Source organism: Solea solea, chromosome 1 (genome assembly GCF_958295425.1).
Source record: "Solea solea chromosome 1, fSolSol10.1, whole genome shotgun sequence".
Classification (NCBI taxonomy): domain Eukaryota; kingdom Metazoa; phylum Chordata; class Actinopteri; order Pleuronectiformes; family Soleidae; genus Solea; species Solea solea.
The window spans coordinates 26,521,356-26,546,937 of NC_081134.1; the positions used below are offsets into that span (position 1 = coordinate 26,521,356).

The 25,582-nt window shown below is 41.2% G+C and overlaps 1 protein-coding gene across 1 annotated transcript in view; it reads left to right on the top strand.

The window, feature by feature from the left end:
- The window catches only part of vstm2a (V-set and transmembrane domain containing 2A), an 88,728-nt gene extending 64,505 nt beyond the window's left edge, over positions 1-24,223 (top strand). The window contains exons 3-5 of the mRNA XM_058644188.1: positions 3,501-3,551; positions 6,325-6,661; positions 22,567-24,223. Coding sequence (XP_058500171.1) covers positions 3,501-3,551; positions 6,325-6,661; positions 22,567-22,643 — 465 coding nt within the window. The 3' untranslated portion in view covers positions 22,644-24,223. The remainder of the gene's footprint in view (positions 1-3,500; positions 3,552-6,324; positions 6,662-22,566) is intronic.
- Positions 24,224-25,582: the final 1,359 nt, after the last annotated feature.

Below are 25,582 nucleotides of genomic sequence, written 5' to 3' on the forward strand. Positions count from 1 at the left end.
TCAGTACAAGAAAAATGCACTTTCTGGGTCAGTAAGGGTTTCATTCATTCATTCATTCATTCATTCATTCATTCATGGTTACTGGTTCAGGTGGTGATTAGTGAACTCTCGGTAACAGCCTGTTCTTCACAGTTTAAAAAGCTTCAAAATGGCCGTTCAAAACTTAAAAACAACACCAATTTACACGTTTAGGATTCTGCACTTTTCACCTCCAATCAAATCTTCTTACTCGTTAGTAACATGTGTCACGAGTCATGAGAGTCTGAAGCCCAAGTTGGTGATTTAGGGATTGGTGCTTTTGTACCAGCTCCATGTTTAAGAATCTGTGTACAAATGTGTCGTCAAGGCCAAGGATGACAACTCTCAAGACTGTGTTTTCAGCATTTAATCAGGTCTCTGCAGAAGACAACAACACAAACCTCCTGTTCCTACATCCACCAGTACCCTCACCAATGCATCGCAGCACTGTGTTACTTAATGCAGCTTTCATTTAACATTATTACAATATAAAACAATATATGATGTGTGTGTGTGTGTGTGTGTGTGAGCTGCACATTCTGCACAAAAACCCATCTTTTTTTCTTAACATGAACAATGTGATTTACAGCAGTAAACACACAAATGAACACAGAAGACAATGAAGCACACAGTTGTCGTCTGTCCCTCTTTCCTAACCTCCTGTTCCCACATGCACAACAACAAGTGAAGGCACAATAAATCTCTGCAGCGTCACGTAGCACTGAGTGCAACAATTCAGCCAACCCGAGCCAAAAGCGCCCCATTAAACCTATACAATTTAAATTAGCGTTATCAATGATACCAAAATACAGCAGAGAGAGGGAGGGAGCTACAGAAGGTAACAGTAAAGGTGCACTGCAAATTGTGAATTTACAAATTAAACACAATTAACAGTAAATAACATTCACAGAAACCTCACATTATAATTAAATTTAAATTGTTTCCGGGAAATAACGGGGCACAATGTGAGAGGGAAGCATCTCCCTTTGCCCGGTGGCATCTCAAAATACCTGAGGATAACTCCAACAGGTGCAAAAGCTTTCTATCTGCGGCCCAGGAGGGAGGTAGCTGCAACAGACACCTTCTGCTATACCAACATTCCCCTGGGGGTAAACCAGCTGTCTGCACAGAGGCAGAAACACATACATCTTACACCAACCACAGCCATAGAGTGGGACTTCAGGTGAGAGAGAACATGGCAGCGAGTGTGCACAGGTGAGATACACACTCTGAGCATGGTGACAAAAGATAGAGAGCCAAAAAGAACCAAAAAAAATAATAATAATACAATTTCTGGAGACTAAAAGCAGAAAACAATAGAGCAATGGAACGATAACTCTATGGAAACAATATAACTTCATTAGAACTTACAAATCACTAACACAGATCTCAATATCTTTTTCCTCTGGGTGCAAACACATGCTTATTGTTTGTGTTGCCTGGCAACAGGCAAGTTGGTCCAGTTGCGGACCTGTTTTTGTTGGCAGACTCAAATAAATGGTTAAATGGAAAAAAAAAAGAAGAAAACCTGTATAATCTGTAGCTTCTAATTGTCAACAGTTAAATAACTTTATGTATAGATGTAAAGAACAGATCACACACAGATCCGTGTGTGCAGTGCTGACGTTCACGGTGTTTGAATAAGAAAAACGCAAGAGAACTAGTTCAATGATGTTACTCTTTTTTAACACTTGCCGCTTGTAAAACACGTGGAAACCTCCATATTCTCTTTTTGTGGTAACACAGGATACATTTTCGTCACAATGACGCCTAAGACCAGGCCAAGAGCAAAACCTGATCCCACCATGAATGAAGAGACTCTCTCGCTTCTCTAATCCGTCATGCTGGGTCGCACTATGCTGATTCTTCATGTGACATACCCATAAATAATAAACTAGACAGAAATAAACACATTGTTGAAGACATGAACATGGCAGGTACTGGACTGGGCTGCACATGGACGAGTGTGAGCAAATTATCAAGATTAGAAAAGACGTTCCACCAACCTGAGATTTTGCATAACATTGCATTGTGGGTAGTGTCGTTTATTTTTTTATTTTTTTATCAAGAATAAAACAGTTACAGTCTACATTATGTACACTTCAGTCTTCACTCTATTCCTGCGTCTTTGGTAAGAAAAAATAAAACCCTTTCGGCTGAGCCGTGAATTATTGCTCGCTTGCTTTGATAGAAAAGCTTTTAAATATGAAACAAAGACGGAAAAACACTGATATATATATACCACCAAAAATGCGTTAATAATTAGATGCTGGAAGCTACGGAGTAATGGAGTTCAGCTGTGTTGTGATGAAAAGCCATTTGAACAGCCTCACAGGATTTCCCATAATGAAATGTGGAATAAGAATTGAAAGCGTTTTGCTCCATCTTCTTTGCCGCTGACAAAACAGTCAGTATGTGCAGACCAGAGGAGCTACAGCCTACACTGTGACGTACACTGACGACAAGGCTAAAAATGGATGGCTCTAGATAGTCCAATACGAGTCGGAGGACCATTCATCCTGCCTCACTGTTAAAGATGTCTCCTTGATACAATGGAGGGTGCCAGGTCGATCCGTGGAGTGGAGATGTAAGAGTCATGCATACATGCAGACAGGGAAAGTTACGGCTCCTAATTCTGCTCATTAATCACCTGTCTGCTGAACATCCTCCAGAGAAAAGCGCCCCATTTCTCCAAAGTAATTACAGTACTTGAAATAATGCTCTCTCCAGCAAATGCTCATAAGTAGCCATCTTATCCCTCTCCTGCCCTTCCTTTTTAAAAAAAAAAAAAAAAAAACGATTCTCTCTCAGCTGTGGAGAAACTTCCTCACTCCTCCTCCTCAGTTCTTCTTTTCAGCTTCACAACCATTGGTCTACTTCAGCTTTGTAGTCAGCATTTGGCATCCGATGTGGGATAAATAAATTATAGGCTCTAAAATCGATGCCTGGGCTCATAATGTAGGCAGTAGACATAGCGCTTGCCACCGTACGAGAATGATGCCACTGGGACGCAAACAGGAACATTTCATGATCGCAGGAGGTTTTTGGTATTCTGTGTTTCTTTGTTTTATGCATTTCTGTCTTTCTTTTCTCACTAAAAAAGCGATCCTGAACCTTCTGACATTTTATTATTCATCATAAGTTTTTCATTGGTATTATTACTTTCACTGCACAGACTGATGCACATTTGGAGGCATCATTTGTCCCATAAAGCTGTTAGTTTGTTGCACAGCATGCTGGTCTGAACCAGTTTTCCCTCGCTGGCTCGCTGTAGTGTTTGGAGGCTCTGCTTGATTTCTCTGCAGAAGCACTTACAGAATCTAAAAATACATTTTTAAAAAGTGACATCTTTGAAGGCAGAACAGCCCCAGTGCTCACACTCAGTCTGATCATGTGGTCAATGTGGCTTTTTTGTATTATTATTACTCTGAAAATAATACTCCCTCTCTGTTGCTTTCTGTTTTTTTTTTTTTTTATTCCAGATGGAGATGATACCAGAGCCTGATCCTGATGACGAGGGAACAAAAATAAGTGTAAGTTGTGCAAATCTATTTCGAAGCTCCAAATTTGAGACGAATTTGATCCCACACGGTTGTAACTCAGTGCTTCTTAGACGTGTGCTGTGGGAAACCGAAGTTGGCAGCATTTCACCCCATCCAAACACAACAGCAACTGATTTCCCCTAATAATACACCTTCAGCAAAAGAAAGGGGCAATCAAAGAAATCAGTGGCAGTATATTATTACTGTCACATTGGTTCACTTTCTGCTTTCATGGCTTGGGAAAGGAGTTTGCCCCTTTATTCCTGCCCCTCTGCATGTGCAGGTCTGCGCTAAGAAGAGCTTTCCATTCAAACGGTTCTAATCAGGCCCATGGAAATGTTACCAGTTAAAACCTTGATACTAGATTGCAGCATACATATATAAATGCAGATACTGAAATGAAGATAAATAAGAGGGCACTTCGACCAGCTGACATGTTAAATCACTCTCTTTTACTCTCCTTAAAAATATGTCTTTGCATCTGACCGTAAATCCAAATTACAAAGTACTTTTCTGCCTTATTTCCACATTAGAGTGCTTGTTATTTATTCATATTTTGTATTTTTACTTACATGTATATAAGAGCATTTTAATTGTATTTTTTATGACATTATGATCAATAATATATATATATATATATACATATTACACAGTAATAAATTTAAATTGCTTGAACAAAGGTATGTACTCTGCACTAGATTACATTTCTCAAAGATGTCGGTGTTTTCAGTCATCCAGGTCATAGTCATCTTCTGTGGTTAGCTCTACCTGCTTGTCAAAGCGTATATAAAAAAAGGGGTGAGCACCCACGTAGTATAAATAGCTATCTGACTATAGTTTGTCTTCCCCTTAATCACATAATCACAATTGTGGATGTGGATTATCAATCCAGGTTGATGTCTTCCACTTCATAAACATATCTAACAGTGATACCTGTGAGATGGATCGACAGATAATGATCCAATTCTGGCTGGCAAGTGGGAAAAATTTCTCTAACTAATAACTCCATCAATATTCCATCTTCGTAGATGATACATTGTTCCCTCACAATTCGCTAGATTGACCAGAATAACTCGCTCTTGTCTGAGCACAGCTTCCTCCCGAGTAAGATCAGTGCCAATCCATGTCCTGATGCATTCCTTGTGGATGTACAGCAGCCAGGTTAAGTTGGAAAGAGAGTCCTCACCTGCGTGGCAGATTTGGCACAGGTGGCCTTCTTCCAGAGGCAGTTCCTCTTGGATCAACGTCTCTCGATCCTCAACAGAAATGGGCTTCTCCTGGTTATCAGCACCGCTCACTGGACCCATAGCAACTGAATCATCTTCACAGCTTGTGACCTTGCATTGCGCAGGACTTCATGTGACGTGTCATCGAGAAGGCGGCAGCTATGACCTGTACCAAAGGCCACCAAACCACCTGCTCCCTCCTCTTCTTCATCCTCTTCCTCCACATCTTCCTGTAGCACTCTATGTTCACTCATCTTGTCAGGAGATGCTGATGGCAGCCATCGCCTTCCTGTAAGGCTGCAGCTGAGTATGAGGAGCTGGTGTCTCCTTCAGTGCTGCTGCTGCTGCTACAGTGAACGCCAGGCTCTCCCCTCTGCGGCATTGTTAGCAGTCATCGTTCTCCTGCAGCACACAGTTGTCTGATGACAAGTGTCTCTCAGTGCTGCTGTCCAACATCTGAAATGTTTCTGTTTCATGGTCCACACTGGACGTCCTGACTCTGTTTCCTCACCATCTCAGCTTTGGCTGGAGGAGACACAGTAAGTGTGGTTGTGTCCTCTCCCGCTTTGTGATGTCAGGTGTGTTCCCACAGTTTTGTTTCTCTCTGTGATACACAGCTGTTTATGTCAGTCTCCTTTTACTTCCTTTCTCTTTCTATACTTGTCCAACAGGATGTTGGTTAGTGGTTAAACCTGTGATACTCTAACACCCTTCTTCTGCTTCTAAACGCTCTGGCAGGATGTGCACTACGAGGTGCAATGCAATCAGAAGTTCAATGCTCTTCTTCTTCTTCCTGTGATAATCTGCGGCAGACTCCACAGCACAGTCCTTCAACACGGTCCAAAGTTCTTCTTCATTCTCACTGACACTTTTTCTTCCCCTCGCAGTTTCTTTGACTTTGAAGGATCAAAGAACATTTAATGGGGTTAAAGGATAATCCCCAGTGACTGATTAGGATTTTAGCTTGAATTGTCCATCCCTACCATTGATAAAGACGCCCCCTCCCCACACACACACACAGACAAAATCCTTGCCCTGGTGTTTTCAGTGTAAGCATTGACTCTACCTCTCAGTTCTCTTTTATTATCGTTTATTGCTAATCTAATAGAACGAACCACCCAAAGAACACATTTTGGATAGACTATAATGTTATTTCTTGACATCCGATCCCACACTTCTCTGCAGAAAGTTCCTTGTGAATCATGTTGAATACATCAGCGATGTGATGTGATACATTCACTCTTTGTATTTACAAGGCATCTCTAAATTGAATGCTCAAGGCCAATAAGTGGGAAGTTTTGACTCCATTTCATATGAAAAGGTCATTCAGAGCGTTCATACTCCACAGGATGCACGAAAAACCTGTCGGGGCTAATAAGACGCAGTTGAGAAGCTGCCAGTCAATGATCTAAACAATATATTTATCACATGCAATAATCGTTGTCATCTCTGTAAAGCTTCACCTTGACTGTCAGCGTGTTATTCTACAAGTGCGTTCACTGTTATGACACTGCCGTCTCTTTTAATTACTCGAACAGACAGTGAAGGTCCAGGGCAACGACATCTCACACAAGCTGCAGATCTCCAGAGTCAGCAAGAACGACGAGGGCCTGTACGAGTGCAGGGTGACGCGGGCGAACTACGGAGAGATCGTGGAGTACAAAGTCCAAGCCTGGCTGAAGGTCAACGCCACTGCCAGGCCACGGCGACCACTGCAGCCTCCAAAGAAGAGCTCCCCGCTGCACCTGACTGACAAGAAACCAAGAAAGTCCAGCTCAGCACTGGGGCAGGACAGCATGAGTTCAGACCAGAGGGTGGCCTCCACCTCCACCTCTCACACATCCTCCAACACAGACAAACAGAACTCCGGCTCAGGTAAGGCCCCCGGGGGAGGGTTGTGGAACACAAACACTCATATGGCCAGAGGTTTTATTACCAGCATAACGTTTTGGTCCACAACCTCCCTGATGTTTTTCATTTGTGAGCCATGCACTTTAGTTAAAATAGGTTATTTGGTTGAATAACAACCGCCAGAGCATAGCAGGATGGTATACAACACTTCCATCTAATGTGGTGCTTTGGAAAACAACTACCTCTGTCACAAAAAGAATATTTCAAGGCTGTCTGCTGGAGATGACACGACAGCTGACGTGACGTGAATGCACTTTTTTAAAGGCATTCAAAAGCTTACTAAACTGATTACTTTAGGGAGGTTGTTTTACACAGTGTCCAAACTACATTCACCCTTTCTTCCTTAGCCAAGAACCAGGCTTTTGCTGAGTACTTCAGGTTTCATGTCAATTGATCTGGATTTAGGTGCGAGTTTTGAACGGGTCTTAAAATGTTACAATACTAAAATGACAGCAGTACAACTGTATTGAAGCTAAAATATGTGTACTGTGTTCTCATTTAGTGGTTCTTGTTTGGACCAGCTACAGTTTATGCATGTAAATAATAATATAATAACAATAAAAAAAATTGAAATCATAAAAATAGGAAGGCATGTATAAACATGTTAAAGGTTGTCATGGTTTCAGATGATCTGATTTAGATATACTTTGTTTACTAGACTGTTTGGTCATAAGATAAAAGGCAAGCGTTTCATTCATTACTTTTTAGTTTTCTTAAGTTGTGAGAAGCTGGTGACGTAATGTATGGATGTTCAGTATTGATTGAATAGAATAGAGTAGAATAGAATAGCCTTTATTCTCATTGTATTGTGTACAACGAAATTGGAGTGCAACTCCCTTTGGTGCAATTTGCAGTCAGCAGTATAACATTATAAAAAAAGTGGGGAATGCTAACGGCAGTGGTAGACAGAAACTGAACCCAGAATCCGGAGATGACGTCAGTCAGTATGGTTGCATGACAACAGAAAAAAAACTCCAGTTATTGAGTTAGTACAATCAAAACTGGACGTTTGAAATACACCTAAATATGTTAGTCTGTCTGAAACTTCTTACTATGTTCAACTTGACCCAACATTGGGTGCTCTGTGGACGGTCCACAGTTGATAGTGGTAGAACCCCCTACACATTTGAAATGTACAGAGCTGTAAAACTATCAATTTACAGCTGGACTTGGTTCCAACAATCCGCCAGATGATTTCCAGAAAATGTCAAATATTAACAAGCCAAATGGGGACATATTGCCACCTCGCATAGCTGAGTTGGACACACTTTATATAATAAATTGATTTTGCACCATCGCGTGTGACTCAGACATGGAATTGCATGTCTGAGTTGCATGAGACGGTGGTGGTTTTACAGTAACGCTCTGTAAACGGACGGCTCGGGCGGTTGTCGGGTTCAATCGTGACTGGTTGTGCACTTCAGAGGTTATGACAGACGATGTCAAAGTTGAATGTGTTTGACCTTTGAGCAGCATGTGAGAACGCTAATGAGGTTTGATGTCATTGCTTTTCAACACACACTGATGATGTGCAGAGGGCCATAGGCTCCCAGCATGGTGTATTTATCCATATTATGTACATACACAAACAGTGGACACTTTGTCAGCTACACTGGACACACAATAGCATTCAGAGATTGTAGCAAGGGGTTATTTCCCATCACTGGTCTGGTCAGTTTTCTCTGATCTCAGAGAACTGCCACTCCCTGGTTATTTGATCTTCTTTGAAGCGTTCCCTGTGAACCCCAAGATGGTTGTGTGTGAAATTGTCAGTAGATCTGCAGTTTCTGAAATGCTGGGACCAGCTTGTTTGGCTGTGTGCGTGGAAATCTGTTTCATTTGTTGGTCATGGAAGTTGAGAAATCTCTGCCAGATGTGACCAAACACTGATGGAAGGTTACATTGGTTAAAACGAGTTCAACCTAAACACAAGGGTTAACCAGAAACCAGCCCTTCACCAACATACAGAACAGTCTGTGCGACTGTAGACTACACTGTTTCATATTCTGTAAGACATTCACCAGCTGCAGTTAGGGACACTAAATCGCTAAAGCTTATGGGTGTATGTGTTTTCCGAGTCTATAGTCACTGCCTCTCCATAACAATAAAACAAATCTCAGATTCCTCTATTTTTATTGATCACAGAGAGAGAAGGAGATACAGCATTGTTTGTTTTTTTTCAGGTGAGGATCACAGCCAGAAAGAAACCATTTTAAGCCTCTGGGCTTTCTGCGAGGCAGCACTTGACTTTTAGCTGTTCCACCTGGGATAAAGCAAAGTGTTGCTTCATGGCTCTTTACAAAGAATGAACATGTTTAATATTTAGCTTGTAATGTCTGCATGGACAAGCGCCCACTCTCATGTTTTCCCATATGAGCAGATGCTGAGGTCCATAAGCAGCTCCTGTGGTGCTTCCCAAACACACTTAACCACAGAGACTACACCCTTTTAACCAGAAAAGAATATTATAATTTCATTGAATCACATAGAAAATGTATCCTTATTACCTTATACAAATGTAATTCATTTATTCCACAGCTTCAGGGCGCTTGAAGTCCATTCTGAGACCCAGAGATTACAAAGCATATTATTGTTACCTTTGTCCCATATTAAGTTCATAACGCAGATAACATATTAAAGATGTATGCAGTCTAATGTCTATTGAATGGTCTTGGTGAGTGCACACTTTCAAAACATGCCTGCAACTTAACAAAGGGCCAATTTAATCAAATCAATGCTCGATTAAGTCTACCATTATCTTCAGAATGTGCCCATTGCTTTGTATTTTTTTTTTTACTATTAGACACTCTTTTCCAAAAGGACGTTTTTGTCACTTCCTCCAGTACCAAATTTTTTATTTTCTGTACGGCCTTTGGTGTGGGAGAGTGAGTGGTTTAAAAATGACATCAAGATAAAAAAGCCAAACGCATTCTTAAGATATCATAGTCTCAAGCAGGTGATTTGAATGACAGTAGCTCAAACGTCACCCACATTCACTATTTCAAATAACATCCTTAAAAAAATAAAAACAATATTTTACAAGATGATGATACCATGATGTGAGTTTTATTCAGAACATGTCAGTATCCTGCAGTAGTATCTGTATTTGTGGAGGTGACAGGCCTGATATGTAAATGGTCACCAAACACACAAACAAATGCATGTGTGTTGTTCCAACATGTCATTCTTCTTTGTTAAGTCCCAGGGACTCGTTAAAGTGTCGCCACAGAGAGATTGGAACGCAGGCGACTGTGGCAATCATTGTAATTTCCATGGTTGGAGTGGGTGTAGTAAACAACCGTGTTTCTGTTTCCCCTGGAATCAAGATGATCGTGATTGGCTCTTGCCTGGGTGTCACTTGCACTGTGTTGTAGTATATTTGCATTAAGTTGAGCCTTCCTCAAACTCCTCGTTCAGGCTGTCAAGCTTAGCGAGGAGCGCCGTGAATCAAGAGTTATCCTCGCCACAGGAGTGTGCACAAATCAATAGAAAAGAAGCGAAATAAAATTAAAATATTCACCCTCAGCTAAAATAGATTCCCAAACCAACTAAATGTCTTAATAAAAACTGTTTCATCACCGTGACACATTTCTTTAACGATCCTTAAGCTCTTCATTTTTAAACACAGCTTTTTCAGCTCGGTCTCTGGTGTTTTTCACTCACGTCTGCCCACTGCGTCACTCTCACTGCCCTCACCAGAGCAGCTCCGTCTCCTCAACAGAGAATCGCTTACTTGTTTCCTGCATGCCGACGTGTCCTTGGGCAAGACACACACTGCTCCTGACGGCTGTGAATGGATGTGCTGCACATCGATGTGCTGTGTGAATGGGTGAGTGAATGGGTGAATGTAGTGTAGAGACTGGAAAAGTAAATGTAAATGCAAACCATTTACCATTTAAATAGCAAAGCAAAACCTGATTATTCTCGAAACACGGAATTATTCAGACACTAACTGTGCTGTGTTCTAATGCACTTGCACCACATAGTTCAAACCATACACTATAGATCATTTCAATATAGCCCTTCAGTTGTCTGCATGTGCACGATCATGCATCGTCCTCATGGCAACGGTCATTATTACACGAACACGAGACGTTGAGTCTTTTTGTTTCTCTGTATTCTTGTGAAATACTGTAAACTCATAAAATAATTGAACCTGCAGATAAGAGTGAGTTTCTTCTCATGGACTTCAGTGGGGCGGAAACTAATGATTACTTCAGTGATCAAATCATCTGTTGTTTGTTTTTTTTAGAAAAGTGTCATGAATATTTTGAAAAAAAAACACTTCATAATGACAATGTTCTGAAATGCCCGTGTCTTGTTTTGTCCACAAAGGAACCATTTAAAGAAAGAAAGAATTTAAGAAATTAGAGAAATAATAGTTAAGAAAAACTGAGGAGACTTATCAGTGATTATTTATTCTTGGATTATTAATTGATTTATTGTTGTTGTCCTCTGTGTGGTGAAGTCCATGAACCTTCAGGAGGTTCATCGTCTAACATTATCAGTCCCTGTCTAGAGGCCATATTTTTTTACCCTCAGGTGTTTCGCAGTAAATCTGCTCTTATTAAGTCTTGGCAATATTTTAAATTCTCCATCAGACTGAGTTATAATTGTCCTCCTCCTTATCCTCCACATATTTGTATGCCAGTCATTTCCTCACTGGCCAGACAGTTCAAACACAAAGTCAGTCCCGCTCTGTGCTCAGATAGCCTCCTGCACCCTGGAGTGAAACACAGAGAGATATTACTTGCCACTGAATGGAAGTAAAAAGTTGAATAATCCCCCGGGCTGCAGAGGAGATTATGAGGTAGCCAAATTATGCTGACAACTGTGTTGTAGTGAGTCCTCTGCACGGCGTGGGTGACACTGATAAATGCCTCTCCGAAGCTGCTCAGACAGCCTCAGCCACTTTCCATGAGCAACTGAGAGGTGTTGAGCTGAGGGCGACAGCGCTGTGCTCAGGTCTGAGGCGGCGGAGCAACAATAGGTAAATTGGCTGAGATGAAATTAAACCTGCGAGAGTGCAGATATTTCCCTTTTTCCGCATTGCTGCATCTGTAAACAATGAGGCACTTTCCAGATGGGGGGGAGGGGGGAGGGGAGGGGGCGTCTTTGGCTGGTGGAGCGGCTGCAGCAGAGTGGTTGTTCACAGCGACTACCCACCGGTGTGTCAGCTGCTGTTAGATCACAGCTCACCCTCCATGGTTCCTGGCAGTGTTGTTTTCTCAAAGCTCAGAGGTGACCGGAGCTTAATACAGGGGGAAAAAAAAGGAACCAGGGGAGAACAAAAATGCCCCTTTGTCCTCGGCTTGATTGCATACGCATTCATAACAAAAAAAACAACAACAAAAAAAAAAACCACCACAGCAGCTGAGTGTTTTTGAGAAGCACCATATTCCTTTTAAAAGTGAGGCACTGGGCGGTAAGAAACAGCAGGACGGCCGCTCACCCGCGCGTTCATATTGCTCAGGCAGTCGCATGCGATGTCAGCGTGTCAACTTCAGATTTCTGTATTGCTTCCATCGCTGCTTTCTTTTTTCACTGCGTGTACATGTGGTTAATGCCTGTGAGCGCACAGCACGGAAAAGCAATGGTGGATGTGGGGAGAACTCAAGTGAGTTCACACAATTATGTCCATCAGCTCCACGAGTGTCGCTCACACACGTCTGTATTGGCCTAAGACAGCAAGTGAAGCACTGCTCGCTCTAAACTGTCATAGCTAGGTTGTGGGTTCGATTCCAGGCTTCGCCACATGCCGATTGCTGTGGCAGGAGTGTGTGAACAAGTATGAAAAGGTGCTGTACACAGATGTGCTAGAATGTGATCAACTATATGAGGATTTAATTCAGCTTTTTGTCATCGATTTTCTCCTCATACATTCCCGTAGCAGACGGAGGCAACGGCAATATTGATCGAGTAAAGTCGAGTATCCGGTATCTCTGTCGAGGGCGTGACTCTGCCTGTTCCCCTGTGTCAGCGACCCTCAAAGCAGTGGAAATGAAGAACAGACACCAATGATTAAGCCTGCATGCTTCTCTTACCAGTCATTAGTATACTTTGATTAGCGAGTACAGTGCTGTCAGAGAACCAAGAAAAATCCTCTGAATTGTTGTTGATTTTGGAGTGTACACACAGTTGATAACAATAATGACATCCAGTTGTATTTAACTGGTCAGCCAGGCCAACAATCCAGTCATGGCTCAGGGAGGCAGACAGTCAGGCTATCAGTCAACAAGCGAATCAGACAGCCAGTTTTTTTTAGCCGAGAGCCACCAGGCAAGTGAGGCAGCGAGTTAAAGAGACAGTCAGCAAGCCAGTCAGCCGGTCGGGGATCAGCAGGAATAGATGGAGCTGGCACTAAGCCAGTTTGAGCTCCCTGCGGATGTGCTGTGGCGATTCACATCCCTACCTTACTGAACGCGACTGCCTCGCTGGACCTGAAATCGATATCCGGCACGTCACCATTTCACCAAGCCAAAAACATTCTGGCAAAATGTGCCAGTGTTGTGTGAGGTTAAATGAAGAGTGCTCATTCTGGGTCTGTTCTATGCCAGCATGTACCAAAAAAAAACGGCTCAGCCAGATACACTTATTCATTACACCTGAAGATAATTGAGTGCATGCAGACCGAGGAGGAAAGAACGCCAGGTGCCAGGATCGTGTGTTGCCAGTGTGAGTGTCTGCAAACCACAGATACTGTAATGTCTTTTTTTTTTTTACCACAGTTACTGCCGTCTGCAGGTGAATGTGGTCAGGTTGTGGTTGCTGCTAGAGATATCATCAACAGTGACTTTATAACACACCGATGGTTGATCTGGAACTGTGCTCAGTTTGGCGGACAAAAGAGTGACAGAAATTCAATGCATGATGCATTTACAGCCCGCTGTGCTCTGACTTTGTGTCACCACTCTTCACATAACCTGAACTATCCCTTTAAATTGCTTTAATGTCCCAGCTTTTTCAACAGTGGACAGATGGCAGCTTTAAGGTACCAGCTGATAAACACCATCTCACAGACATCGCTTCCTTTTTCTTCCGATGTCCTCACAGCACCGTAAAATCCATAAAAAACACACTTTGTCAACATAAAAGCATCAGTATTTGATCTCGGCCTGTGCCTGGTGGACATCTTCCTCCACGCTAACTCTGACTCCTCCCTTTTTCTGTACGACATATACAAGCAAGTAGTAATACTTGCAACGGTTTGCGGAACAGTCTGGAAAGAACACGGCTCAGACTCACAACTCACACGTAAGCGAAAACACTTTTAAAACAACAAGAATCTGTTCTCATTCCATATAACTTACAATGACACAGCGACCTTGTAAATCGGACAAAGTTGTGCTCATTGACAAACAAATGAAATGATTGAATCACTGGCTAAATAGAGGGTTGATTTATGAGCATATGGCTGAATCTGCTGATGTTATTTTCTCTTTGTAAAAGTAAACAATAACTCACAACTCTTCTCACTTTGTTGTTTTCTAAAAATAGCATGGGACCACAGACGGCATCTTTACCTTAACGATTCTTACAGGCAAGGTTATTTTCAAAGTGAAAAACACCTCACATAAAACCCCCCCCAGAATGTTTGTGATTCATTCATGAGAGTAATAGCGTCAGACGTTGTGTTGTGTTGTGTTACTTGTGTTTTCAGTGTCAGGGATAGGAGCAGTGGAACATTCTCATATAACACATGCATGCTAACAGCTGAAATAGTCATATACGTGTTGTATAAGTGTCATAGAATGATACTCTGTTACAGGACGACAGGGAACAGACAGTGGCTGGAGCTGGGTTTCAGTTTTAATTCCTGTGTCTGGGAACATGGTGATGTCACTATAGAAAAGTCCACAATTGGTATTGTTAGTCACACGTACATATACACATCTAAAACAAAAGCAATTCTATTTTGAATAATGATAATATACGGTTAGGATAGAGTTCATTTCACGGAAGATTGAAGGCTCTGGTGAGGAGCAAGGAGGAGGAAGATCGGAGGGACCGGAGGTGTGTAGACGTGAAGGAGGCCAGAAAGGTTGTGGAGAGCCTGGAAAGTGAGACGGACAAACTGATAATCGATGTGGAGTTGTTTAAGGACAGGGGTGATGTGGTCCATGGAGGGTGTTCTGGTGATGATCCAGGCAGCTGAATTCTGGACCAGTTGGAGTTTATGGAGAAGGTAGAGCAGAGAGGAATGTTACAGTAATCTAGAAGGGATCCACAAGGATACTGGTGTCGTTAGATGTGAGAGCTTCAAAGAATAGTGGGCTACATCGAGTATGAATCGCAGGCTCTTTACTTGGGGGGAAGTGAGGAACTATGGAGTTTGTGGATTGCTAGAGAAAAATTGTCAGACTTGGTCAGAGTTGATTTAGAGGCACTTCAGTTGTATTGCGATTGAGTTTCAGAGACTTTAAAGAGACCCAGGATTTAACTTTGAGGAGACAGTCAGAGAGGGATGATGGGAGGAGAGCGGAGTCAGGCTTGGAAGACAGATCGAGCTGGGAGTCATCTGCATAACAGTTCAAGTGAATCCCATATTTCCTGAATATAAAAACATGCGACTGAGAAAAAGGTATGAGCATGTGATGGTCTATGGTCTTATAGTGGCTCGGGAGATCTTAGATCAGGTAGAAGGTTTTGATTTTTGAATGATACTCGAGATAACAGCAGTTGGGATGTTGGGAGGAAACGAGATAATGGAGAGAAGAGGTGATGATTGGTGGCTGGATAGAGACAATGAGGGTGTACCAATGGGTGGCGAAGTATATGTGAGGTTGGAGAATATCAGGTGGTCACAGGATGGTGTTGAGTAGCCCAAAGCTGAGCTTGTTGGTAGGTTTGATGCAGGCTGACCTCGTTGGATAAGCTAGCGCACTCATTTCAATGCAATTTTGCATTTTCTTTTCAGAGAAATGTTGTTCATCACACCCCAGCTTCAGGCACACACCACAGGTCGTTTTATTATTATTGGAGTCAGTTATGTCGACACTTAATAAATACAGCAAACCCACTATTGTACACCAGGTGTCTCATGGAGTAAATTAAAGGACGGTGGTTTAGTTATATAAATAATATATTGCAGTATACAAAACAGAAAAGTCTCCAGGCTAAGAACTGAAATGTACAAGAGACCTCAAGTTTCCCTGGAGTTCCCTCAGACATGAGCAGTATAAAAAGTGAAAGCTGCTTACTCATGCTTCATTTTAACTCTGGGGACCTGGGAAAGACCTGCGGTCAGACCTGTCCCAGATGTGACGTGTCTGCATGGCTCATAATCTACGGGAGCAATAAAATATACACAAAAAAAACAACAACAACCAGTCAACGTTATTTGAAGACACAGGTACAAAGGAGTCAGTCATTGGATAAATATGAGATTTCCTTGTTTTACTCCAGCAGCTTCCTGAATCAGCCGCAGTGTCTTATTCACCTGCAAAGCAAGAATTATAGGAGTTCAGTTTTTGTAAAAACTACCTCAGCAATAAATCAATAATATATGAACAAAATCTCCCTCCTGTTCTGCTTGAATGTGTCGTGATCAGCAGACTCCAGAGGAAGTGCAGCCATATTCACTGCAGATGCAGAGCTGACAGTGAAAATGAGTGTGATCCTTGTACCTGACACCGTCCACAGCTCTGCTGCTGGACCAGGTGTTGGTCAAGCTGGCTCTCTGCAGTGTCCTTGAACAAAGACACCGAGATCCGTATTTGTTCCCAACTGGCACAAATATGCACAACTAATGCTGCTGAAATTAGCTGGAGGAAATTAAATAATAACAACAACCAATTTTAGCTTATTTAGTTTAGCGAAGTAACTCGCTGTCAACTAACTCTATCACTTACAACCTTTTTTATACACCTGTCCTGGGACATGCAGACGTCCACGTCTGTGGTGTTGCTCTAGAAGAGTCTGTGATACTGTTATTATTTATGTTCTGACTGTGTGTCTGGGACATAGGAGAGGAGGGGGACAGAAAGGGGGGAGAGAAAGGACAAGAGGGAGGTGAGGTAGAGACAGAAGGGAGAGAGAGACCAGGTCAAGTTTAGACGAGACAGTTCTGAAACAGTGATGAAATGTTTATAGAACTACGATGTCATTTATACAAGCAGCAGCAGAGACTGTTGATAAAGAATTATACTAACATCAACTTTAAGCATAATAATAATAATAATAATGGCGACGATACGATATAAATGATAAGACTCACCTCCAAACTGGATCTGGATCCTGCAGCGTGCAAGATGAAGACAGAAAAGAGAGGGAGGGGGGACAGGGAGGGAAGAACAAGACCGCCAGCCTCAGCCCAACCGAGGAGCGAGCAGGAGACGGGGGAGACCTGGGAGAGCACTCACCCACCAGCGTATGGTCTGGTGGTGTGTGTGTGTGTGTGTGTGTGAGGCATGTGAAGTATGATGCTATCTAATGTGCAATTAAAACTGAGGGGAACGCACCACCCACCCCCATCCCTGATGCCTGTTATGCGGTAAAAGTTGAGGGAGCGCAGCCGGCCGTCAGAGGAGATGATGGAGAGTTGATCCACCACGTAGCGGAGGCTAACATGCTAAATCAATAATGCCATTTGGAGACGTTTTAGCAGGTGTTACTGATCACAATAACAATGTTCAAGTACAGCACAGTGTGACAGGGAACCGGTCAGCAACAGGAAAGTGAGGAGCTATCGTTCAGTTGATTATTTCTGCTTTTCCTGCTTCCTGTCAAAACGGCCGCTGCACTTAAAGAAGTAGGAAATGATGTATGCGTCCACTGACCTTATTCAGGGTCTCTGCATGTACCAGCAAATCTAATTGAAAGCGTTTGAATGCCCTTTTTTAATGCCAACACTTTTAATGCCCATGACTAACTGCAAATACTACACGTGTGTGTGTGTACTTACCTACATACACACACTGAAAATATCCATATCCAACTCAACATTGAATTTTACAATGATATCGGATATTTGAGAATCAAAATAATTTACATAATTTGAGGTTCTCCGATGGGATTTGACGGCGTTTCCACTCCTTGTGCAAAATCCTTCTCCAGGTTTACCGTCAACAGGTTTCAACCAGGTTCAAAATCGTTCCTCAGTGTCTATTATCCTTTATGCTACTGCTACCCATGCATGTTTGTATTTTTTTCAATTTTATTATAGGCATTTTGGAGTTCAAGCTATCACGTCACACATTTAAAAATGAACGTGAATAAATAGTATTTTTAAGATTCACAAGAATGTCTTCTCAATCTTAAAAGTAAGTGGCACACGATACAATATGACAAAGTACTTGTTTAATTCATGCACATTAAGTTAATATGTGTTTTTAATTGACTACAGTATCAGAGGTGCACACCGCAGATTGTTCAATTCCCTGTGAAGAAAAGTAAAAGTTTTAAAAAACATGACGATAATAATCCTAAAGGAAAACAAAATACGGATAAAACGTAGTAAGGAAATGCAAATGCAATGCTAGCATGTTGTGACCCAGTGCAGCACACTTTTCTTTTCACGTTTTTGTTTTGTGTAAAAGTGAAGCTCACGGATGTGTTTGTTACCGCTTTTAACAACAATAACGCTCATGGGCTCAAATTAATTAGGTATGTCATTCTCCACTGAAGTGTTTGGGATTTTTCATATGCTGAGCATGAATCAATAATTCCACTGTTATTGCAGACCTTCAGCAGAATGCTGAATGAGGCAGCATCAATTTAATATGAACTGTTCTACCAGTCCATCTGCAAAGGCATTTAAAAAAATAATAAAAAAATAAAGAATCAGCGCACATTTCACCTCATGACTAACAGTGTATGTCAGCACTCAACCTGAACATAGTTTACAATGAACTGCCTGATTATGCTCACTAAGTTAGTCAGGAGAAATGTCATTTTCACACTAAAACGTCTGCAGTTAAAGACATTCACTACGACTCTCCAACCATGTGACGTGGAAGATGTTCATCTATAAGAAAGCTTCCCTGATGCAATCTATAAAAGCAGTGAGCCATGCAGCTCGTGAGTTAACACAGCTGCAGTGGTGTCGGTGTCACTCTGCAATTAATTACAGTTATAGCAAGTGATTTTATGTGCAATTTCATTATTAAAATAATAACTCTGACATAATTCCACAGTGGGCCACACGGTCGATGTAGTGGGTAACACTCTTGTCTTTGCAGCAAGAAGACCTGGGTTCACGACCCGGTCAGAACAAGAGCCTTTGGTAAATCCACAGTTCTAAAAAACATGTTGAATGTGTTACTAAAAACTGACCTATTTTTTTGACCAGGTTTGTCTTATCTCGCTTTATTTATCTCCTCTTTTGTTCGGTCACATTATCGTCCATTTCCTCTGTTTGCTTGTATTTATGCCCACATACGTGGTGTGGGAGCAGATGTCTCAACAATAGACGGGGTTTATTATAGCACAGTGAGCCAGCAGCAGAACATTTTCCAAACATGCCACTCTGACATGGTAGGACCTAATAATTACTGCCGTTTCCCTGTATTATCCGCTTTTATCTGGTGGTGGAAATAATCAGAAACACATTATTCTGACATGAAAGGATGACAGGTTATCTAGGGGTTTTCTTTCACATCTCTGTCCTTATGTATGTATTATTAGAAGCTCAGAGGAACACTGCAGCGGAACAATGACCTTGAGTAAATGACTATAGAATAATAGACCTTGTTCCACTCTGACCTGATGTTAACATCCTTCCACAGTCAGCTTTCATTTTAGGTGTAAATGCAAATGTGCCCTGGATGTGCCTAAACAAGCTTTTCTACACTCCTCGGAGCCAGTTTTTATTCTAAATATTCAAACCTTCTATGTAGAATTATTATTATTATTATTATTATTATTAATAATAATAATAATAATATCAATACTATAACAATTATTATTATTATTATTATTATTATTATTATTATTATTATTATTAATAATAATAATAATAATAATAATAATAATAACAACAATAATAATAAGAAGACTAAGAATAAGAATAATTGTTATATTTGTATCAATTTGAGGAAAAAACGAACATAGAGAAACCCATCTAGGTTGACCTAAATCTCATGCACCACTTTGACAGGATAAACATTTCTTGTCCTCACCAGCCTCTGCTCTGCTGCTGTATACACACAAAAGCTCCCTCAGTCAGGTTTGTTGCTGATGTTGATAGAGACTGTTTTCAGATGATTATAAAACTCACCCAAACTGACACACATCTGCACATCTAACAATATATTTAATCCACAAGTTACTACAATGCTCTCACTGCGGGATCACAGCTCTCTGTTAAGTCGTGTAATGGCATTGTTGTATACATATATATATATACATATATATGTATATATATATATATATACACATATATATATACATATATATGTATATATATATATATATATACATATATATATATATATGCCTCAGTGTCTTAAACTTAAGTACCTTTCACAGTTTTAATGGTATTTAGTTCACATTGTGTGACCAGTTAACCTGAGACAAAATAAATAAATAAACAGCGACTTCCAAACAATACAACATTCTTTCAGCTGGGCCAAAAGAATGTTGTGCCATGTAATATGAAAACAAAGCGAGGGAGACGATTCCCTAAAACCTACAGACGCAGATGACAGCTGTAGCAGCCCTACAGCACCATACACTATGTGACTGCATGACAAAATGGAGCAGGGTGTTCCAATTGGCATAAGATTGCTTGGCAACTGCCCAGAGTCTCACACGTCCCTGCAAGAGCAGGAAACGCTGCTGCTGCTGCTGCTGCTTCTTTCCCGAGGCCGTAGCCATGACGAGAGAAGAAACGTGACAAGGACACGTCCCCTCTCCCTGAGATAATGAAGTACCATTTCACTTTTTTAACGGTACTTTGTGGACTTTAATGTTGACATTTTAATGTTCCTGAGTATAATATTGTTAAAAAAAAAAAACCCTGACAGAGTTAGTGTATGTTTGTCATCTTGGCTCTGGCTCTTAGCTGGAGGCTGATTAATTATTCTCCGTGTGAACGATGCTTGGGCCCAGAGTGATTGCTGCTCCTCTGTGGCACCACTGTTTCTCCAGATCACCTTAAGCTAAATGAGACGTGGGGATGGAATAAAGGGTCAAAGCACTCCACGTCCTGCTTTCCTTCCCTCTTACCATCGCCTCCTCCTTTATTCCTCTATCCCCAGCAGCAACTCAAAGCTTGCCAACGAGGAACAGAGAGTTCCCCAGGAAGATTTGATTCTAGAACCATCTACCGCTCTGGCACACGAATCCCGGAAATGTCAATATGATGAAGTGAACAGTTCACCTTCCATTACCCGAGCACTGCCTTGTTTTCACTGGATTACAACTTCTGCTGTTCCTCGCCTTTCTTGTCTTTCACTCCAATGTGCTCACGTCCCTTTTCCTCCCACATAAACGCAGTTTGTGCTTTAATAGAGACTCTGGTTGTGCTGTCATCGTTTCAGGTTCACTGTCCTTGGGATGAGGACAATTCAGACAGTATGTACTGTGGTGTGTGTTCCTGTTTGCAGTCATTAGATGCTCTGCAGAAAGAGTCAGCGCTGGCCGCAGTGATGGTAGTTAGTCCAGGCCAGAGCAGCAGCAGATCACACATCTGTGAATGTGTGAGAAGACGTTTTGGTTCCGTCAATAAAAGCACAGTTGATTTTCAGGTTCATTTGAATATGTAATGTATAAATGTGTAACATATAAACAAACAAAACATTTTTTTTAGTAACAATAACAACACATGAATAACAAAAGCAAATTAAATAATACTGAGTTTGGAGAATAAGACTTCTCTCTTATGTCTCTTATTATCTTTTGGTTTGATTTTTAATAATAATGGATAATTAGCAGCATAAACCTTCCTTTTTAAGTTGATCTTTTTGTAATGAAGCACTTTGCACAGAAATGTTTGGCCTCAAAATAAATGAAGGAACAAATGCTTTCATTGTTTTTAGCAAATTAAATCACTTTTATCAAACAAACATTGACTTTGGATAATATCACTTTCCTATGAAGTCATAGTTGTTGTTTTTTTTTTAAAGATAAATGGTCTGTATTTATGCAGCACTTCTCCAGTCTTGACGACCTCTCAAAGCTGCTTTACATCTATACTTTTGTCACTCACACATTATGAGAGGGCTTTAACAAATGAAGCTTTTTTAACATTAAAGTGTATATTTGTTTTATCACTGTAGAGAACAGTCACATATGTGATTAGTTTTAGGAGGTTTTTTTTTTTTAAGTAAGTAAGAAAAAGATCCAGATGTTTGATTCAACATGTGTTTGAGCACTGATCTGCAGCAAAGCCGTGCTGACACCTCTTACAGGTGACTGCAGCCTTATGCTCCGTCATATTTCACGCCATCTGGTGAAAAATGGGAAATGCATGCGAGGGTGAAAATCAAACAGGCAACCACATGTGAAATGAATTAATGAATTCATAATGATAATAATAATAATACTAATAATAGCTGGTTTTAAAACCCATCACAGACCAACAGTTATTGCCCCGTCGTTGAAGTCTCTGTAGGTGGACACTGTCGAAGGCAATTTAAAGGCCTTTCATCAAATCAGACTTTGGCTTTTTCATGAGTTAGATGTGAAATATCTGTCACTTTACTTTTTCAGGCCCATGAAAAGAGCCCCTGCTGCCTCTTTACCCCATAATTCTTTCCTCCACCTTGTCATAATTTTCTCACCCACTATTTTGGTGTGAAGAGGAGACATTCTGCATTTGCTTTACACAAAACCGTAAAAGATGTGTATGTGTGTCTTTATCAAGGAGGAATCTGTAAGCAGGAAATTTGATGTTGGCGTTTGTGTTTCTCTTTCTCGTCTCTTTCCAGGTACAAGAATATTTTCCTGCTCTGGACTGACCGTCCTCCTCCTGGCGTGTGGCGTGGCGAGGGGTGCCTTGTTATAATTCCAAGAACTGACATGATTTGCTCCCAGATCTCGCTCTCTCTTTCTCTGTTTGCTCCCAAAGTGAACAAGAAAATTGCCTGTTCTACTCCCCCTCCCTCCCTCCCTCCCTCCCTCCCTCTCTCCCTCCCTCTCTCCCCACCACCACCACACGGACAGCACAGTTGGCCCTCATTTCCCAGCCACCACCGCTCTTGCACCCAGCACATTGTTATTAGCCAGTGTAAACACCAGTCACCTTTAAGCCAGTTGGATTTACCTTTTGTACAGACATCGACCCCGACACCGTGTACGCTGCAGCTCTGTGGCGTGAAGGCGGACTCTCTATCTTAACTGGATAATTCTCACGGAAGAATGACTTAATTATGGTTTTCGATGTTCCAGTCCATGTGGTTCATTGCTCAAACGCGTACAAGGAAAAAAAAAAAGAGAAGAGAATCTATATTTGTGTATCATATAGGATTCCAGATATATATCTGTTTTACTCGACACACCTAGAATTTCTGTATGTGCTGTGTAGCTGAAATCCACCATTGTTAGGCCATGGAGCGTCATTGTGAATACGCCCTCTCAGAGAAGAAGAACTAAAGGAACGGAGTACATGTTCATTCAGACTGTTAACGTTAACCATCAGGTCGACTTCTGTTGTTTTCTCCAGATGATGTAATGTCACATCTTGTTAGTGACAGGTCTGCATGCGTTTCTTTTGTCAGAGGGCTTCAACGAGAAGAGCCACATAAGTAGTATGTTGAATTTATTTTGTTTTATTCATGTGGTGTGAAGAAAAAAAAACAAAGAAACAAAAACAAGTCGTCTCCTGTCATTTTAATTTGTATTGCATCCTGTGTAGGAATAAAAAAAAAAAAAAGAACAACAATGTCACAATTTATGCGTCATTCGAAGTCCTGATCAGTGACCATTGGGTGATTCATTTGAATTGACCAGCACCCATTGTGTTGTAAGTTAAATGGCATGTTCACAGTGTTACAGAGGGTGGATTTACTCACTCTGCATTGTGCTAGTAAGGTTTTAGCAAACCCTTCATTTCCATGTTTGGGGCAAAACTGAACTGCTTTCATTTATGTGAGGTTTATTTTCCGATGGCACACAGGATCATTGAGATTTGGGTCCACTCTTTGACAATCTGACACAACTCTATTGTAAACCTTCCAGAACACAACCTTGAGCTCAAAGTGTGCACCAACACTTCACACTAGCTCCAATTCACACTGGAATATTTGATGAATAATTGAAAAGTGGAATGACGTCCGTTGAAAGCTGCCGTACGAGTGAATGTCATACACGCTACAGTTTCCTTTTTAATGACAACAACATCACTTTGTTTTTGTCTCTCTAACCACACACTTTTATTTGTATTTAATTTTTTCTTGTGCCAGCTCTGAAGTGTGTTTTTTTTTTGTTTGTTTTACAGTTTAACAATCACACACTTGTTTACATACAAGTGTAATTACCAACATGTACTGCCCTGTGCCCCCCCAGTGTGCTATTTTTCCGCGCATACATGTATAGTCATATTAGATTTGCCCAAAGAACTGGTGGTGGTGGTGGTGGGGGGGGACGGGGGGGGGGACATTCAAAGGCTAACAGAGCGAGCCACACTTTGGGATCACGCCAGAGACGGACGTCTCCTCGGCGCAGGGTGTGCGAGCAAAAGTGGGCAAACTTGTCGAAATCCATCCAGCTCCAAATAGCTTGCGGGTGTGTTTGGACGGTTCATCGAGCGTCACTTTCATATACAGTATATATAAATATATAAATACGCCACTCTGCTGTGACTGGAAATAGACTGCTGCATTTTTTGGAAATGCGCCATGTGATGTAATACGATGTAGAATGTTTAGTTTGCAGGGGAAATTAAAAAAAAGAAAAAAGAAAAAAGATAAGAGTTTATTTTAAGGTATCGGGGGCGGGGCTTTGGTGAGAGTGTGCACAGTTTGAGTGGACACGTTGACTTTGTCCGACCCTCATGTAAAAAGTTACACGGATCTGTACAACTTGTAAATGAATTAATCAGCATGTTATTATTATTTTTTAAAGATCAACTTTAAAAAGGCAGAGGCCAGTGATGTTCTGTACTTGTAACAATGGTGTCATGTGTTCATACTGAAGTGTTAACGAGTCCAAAGTGGGTCTTCATCTCTTCAAAATGAACTTGGTTTAAATGTATTTGACAAAAAAAAAATATATATATATCTATATCTATATATATTAGAAACATCTCCTTTATGAAAGTGTCCATCCTAATCCAGGGGAAACCATCACTGTGGGTTTTTGCAACATTTTGAATAACAAAGGATGACAGACTAGACTGAGGACTGATTAGAATTTCTGATCAGTGTGAGGCAAAGTGGTGAGTTTGGGGTTTCGATGGAGTGCTTTTGAGCAACAATGCCTCTGTAACCAAAGAGGAGAACAGCTCAGGGTGAAGGCAAAAAGCAGCAGCTCCTTTATCCACAGATGTTATTTCAGAAGCATTCATTCCTCTGTTCTGTTTCATATGCCGCGCGCTTCATCCCAAACTAGATGTATTTGTTTCTTCTAATGTATTTCATTTCCAATGCGGTCCTGTCTGTTTGTTGAGCTGTCGAAACTCTGATGAATTACAATTCTTCCCTCTTTTTTTTTTGTTTTCCTCCCTTTGGTATTGTGTGAGGCTTCTGTACTGGAACATTGCAACCGTTTGTATTATAATGACAATATCAGAATAATATTTAAATAAATCATTTTCACAGATGAAGTTCAAACACTGAGGGATTTCCATCTGTCTGCTTGGTAACACACTGAGCTGTGGAGTGAGTGAGTGAGCTGTAGGGAGAGTGCTGACACTACTGAAAAACAGGCCCAGTTTCCAAATAAGAGGGAAAGTTACTTTTCATTTGATGAAGCAGCTAATGAAAATAAATCACTCTGCCTTTCATT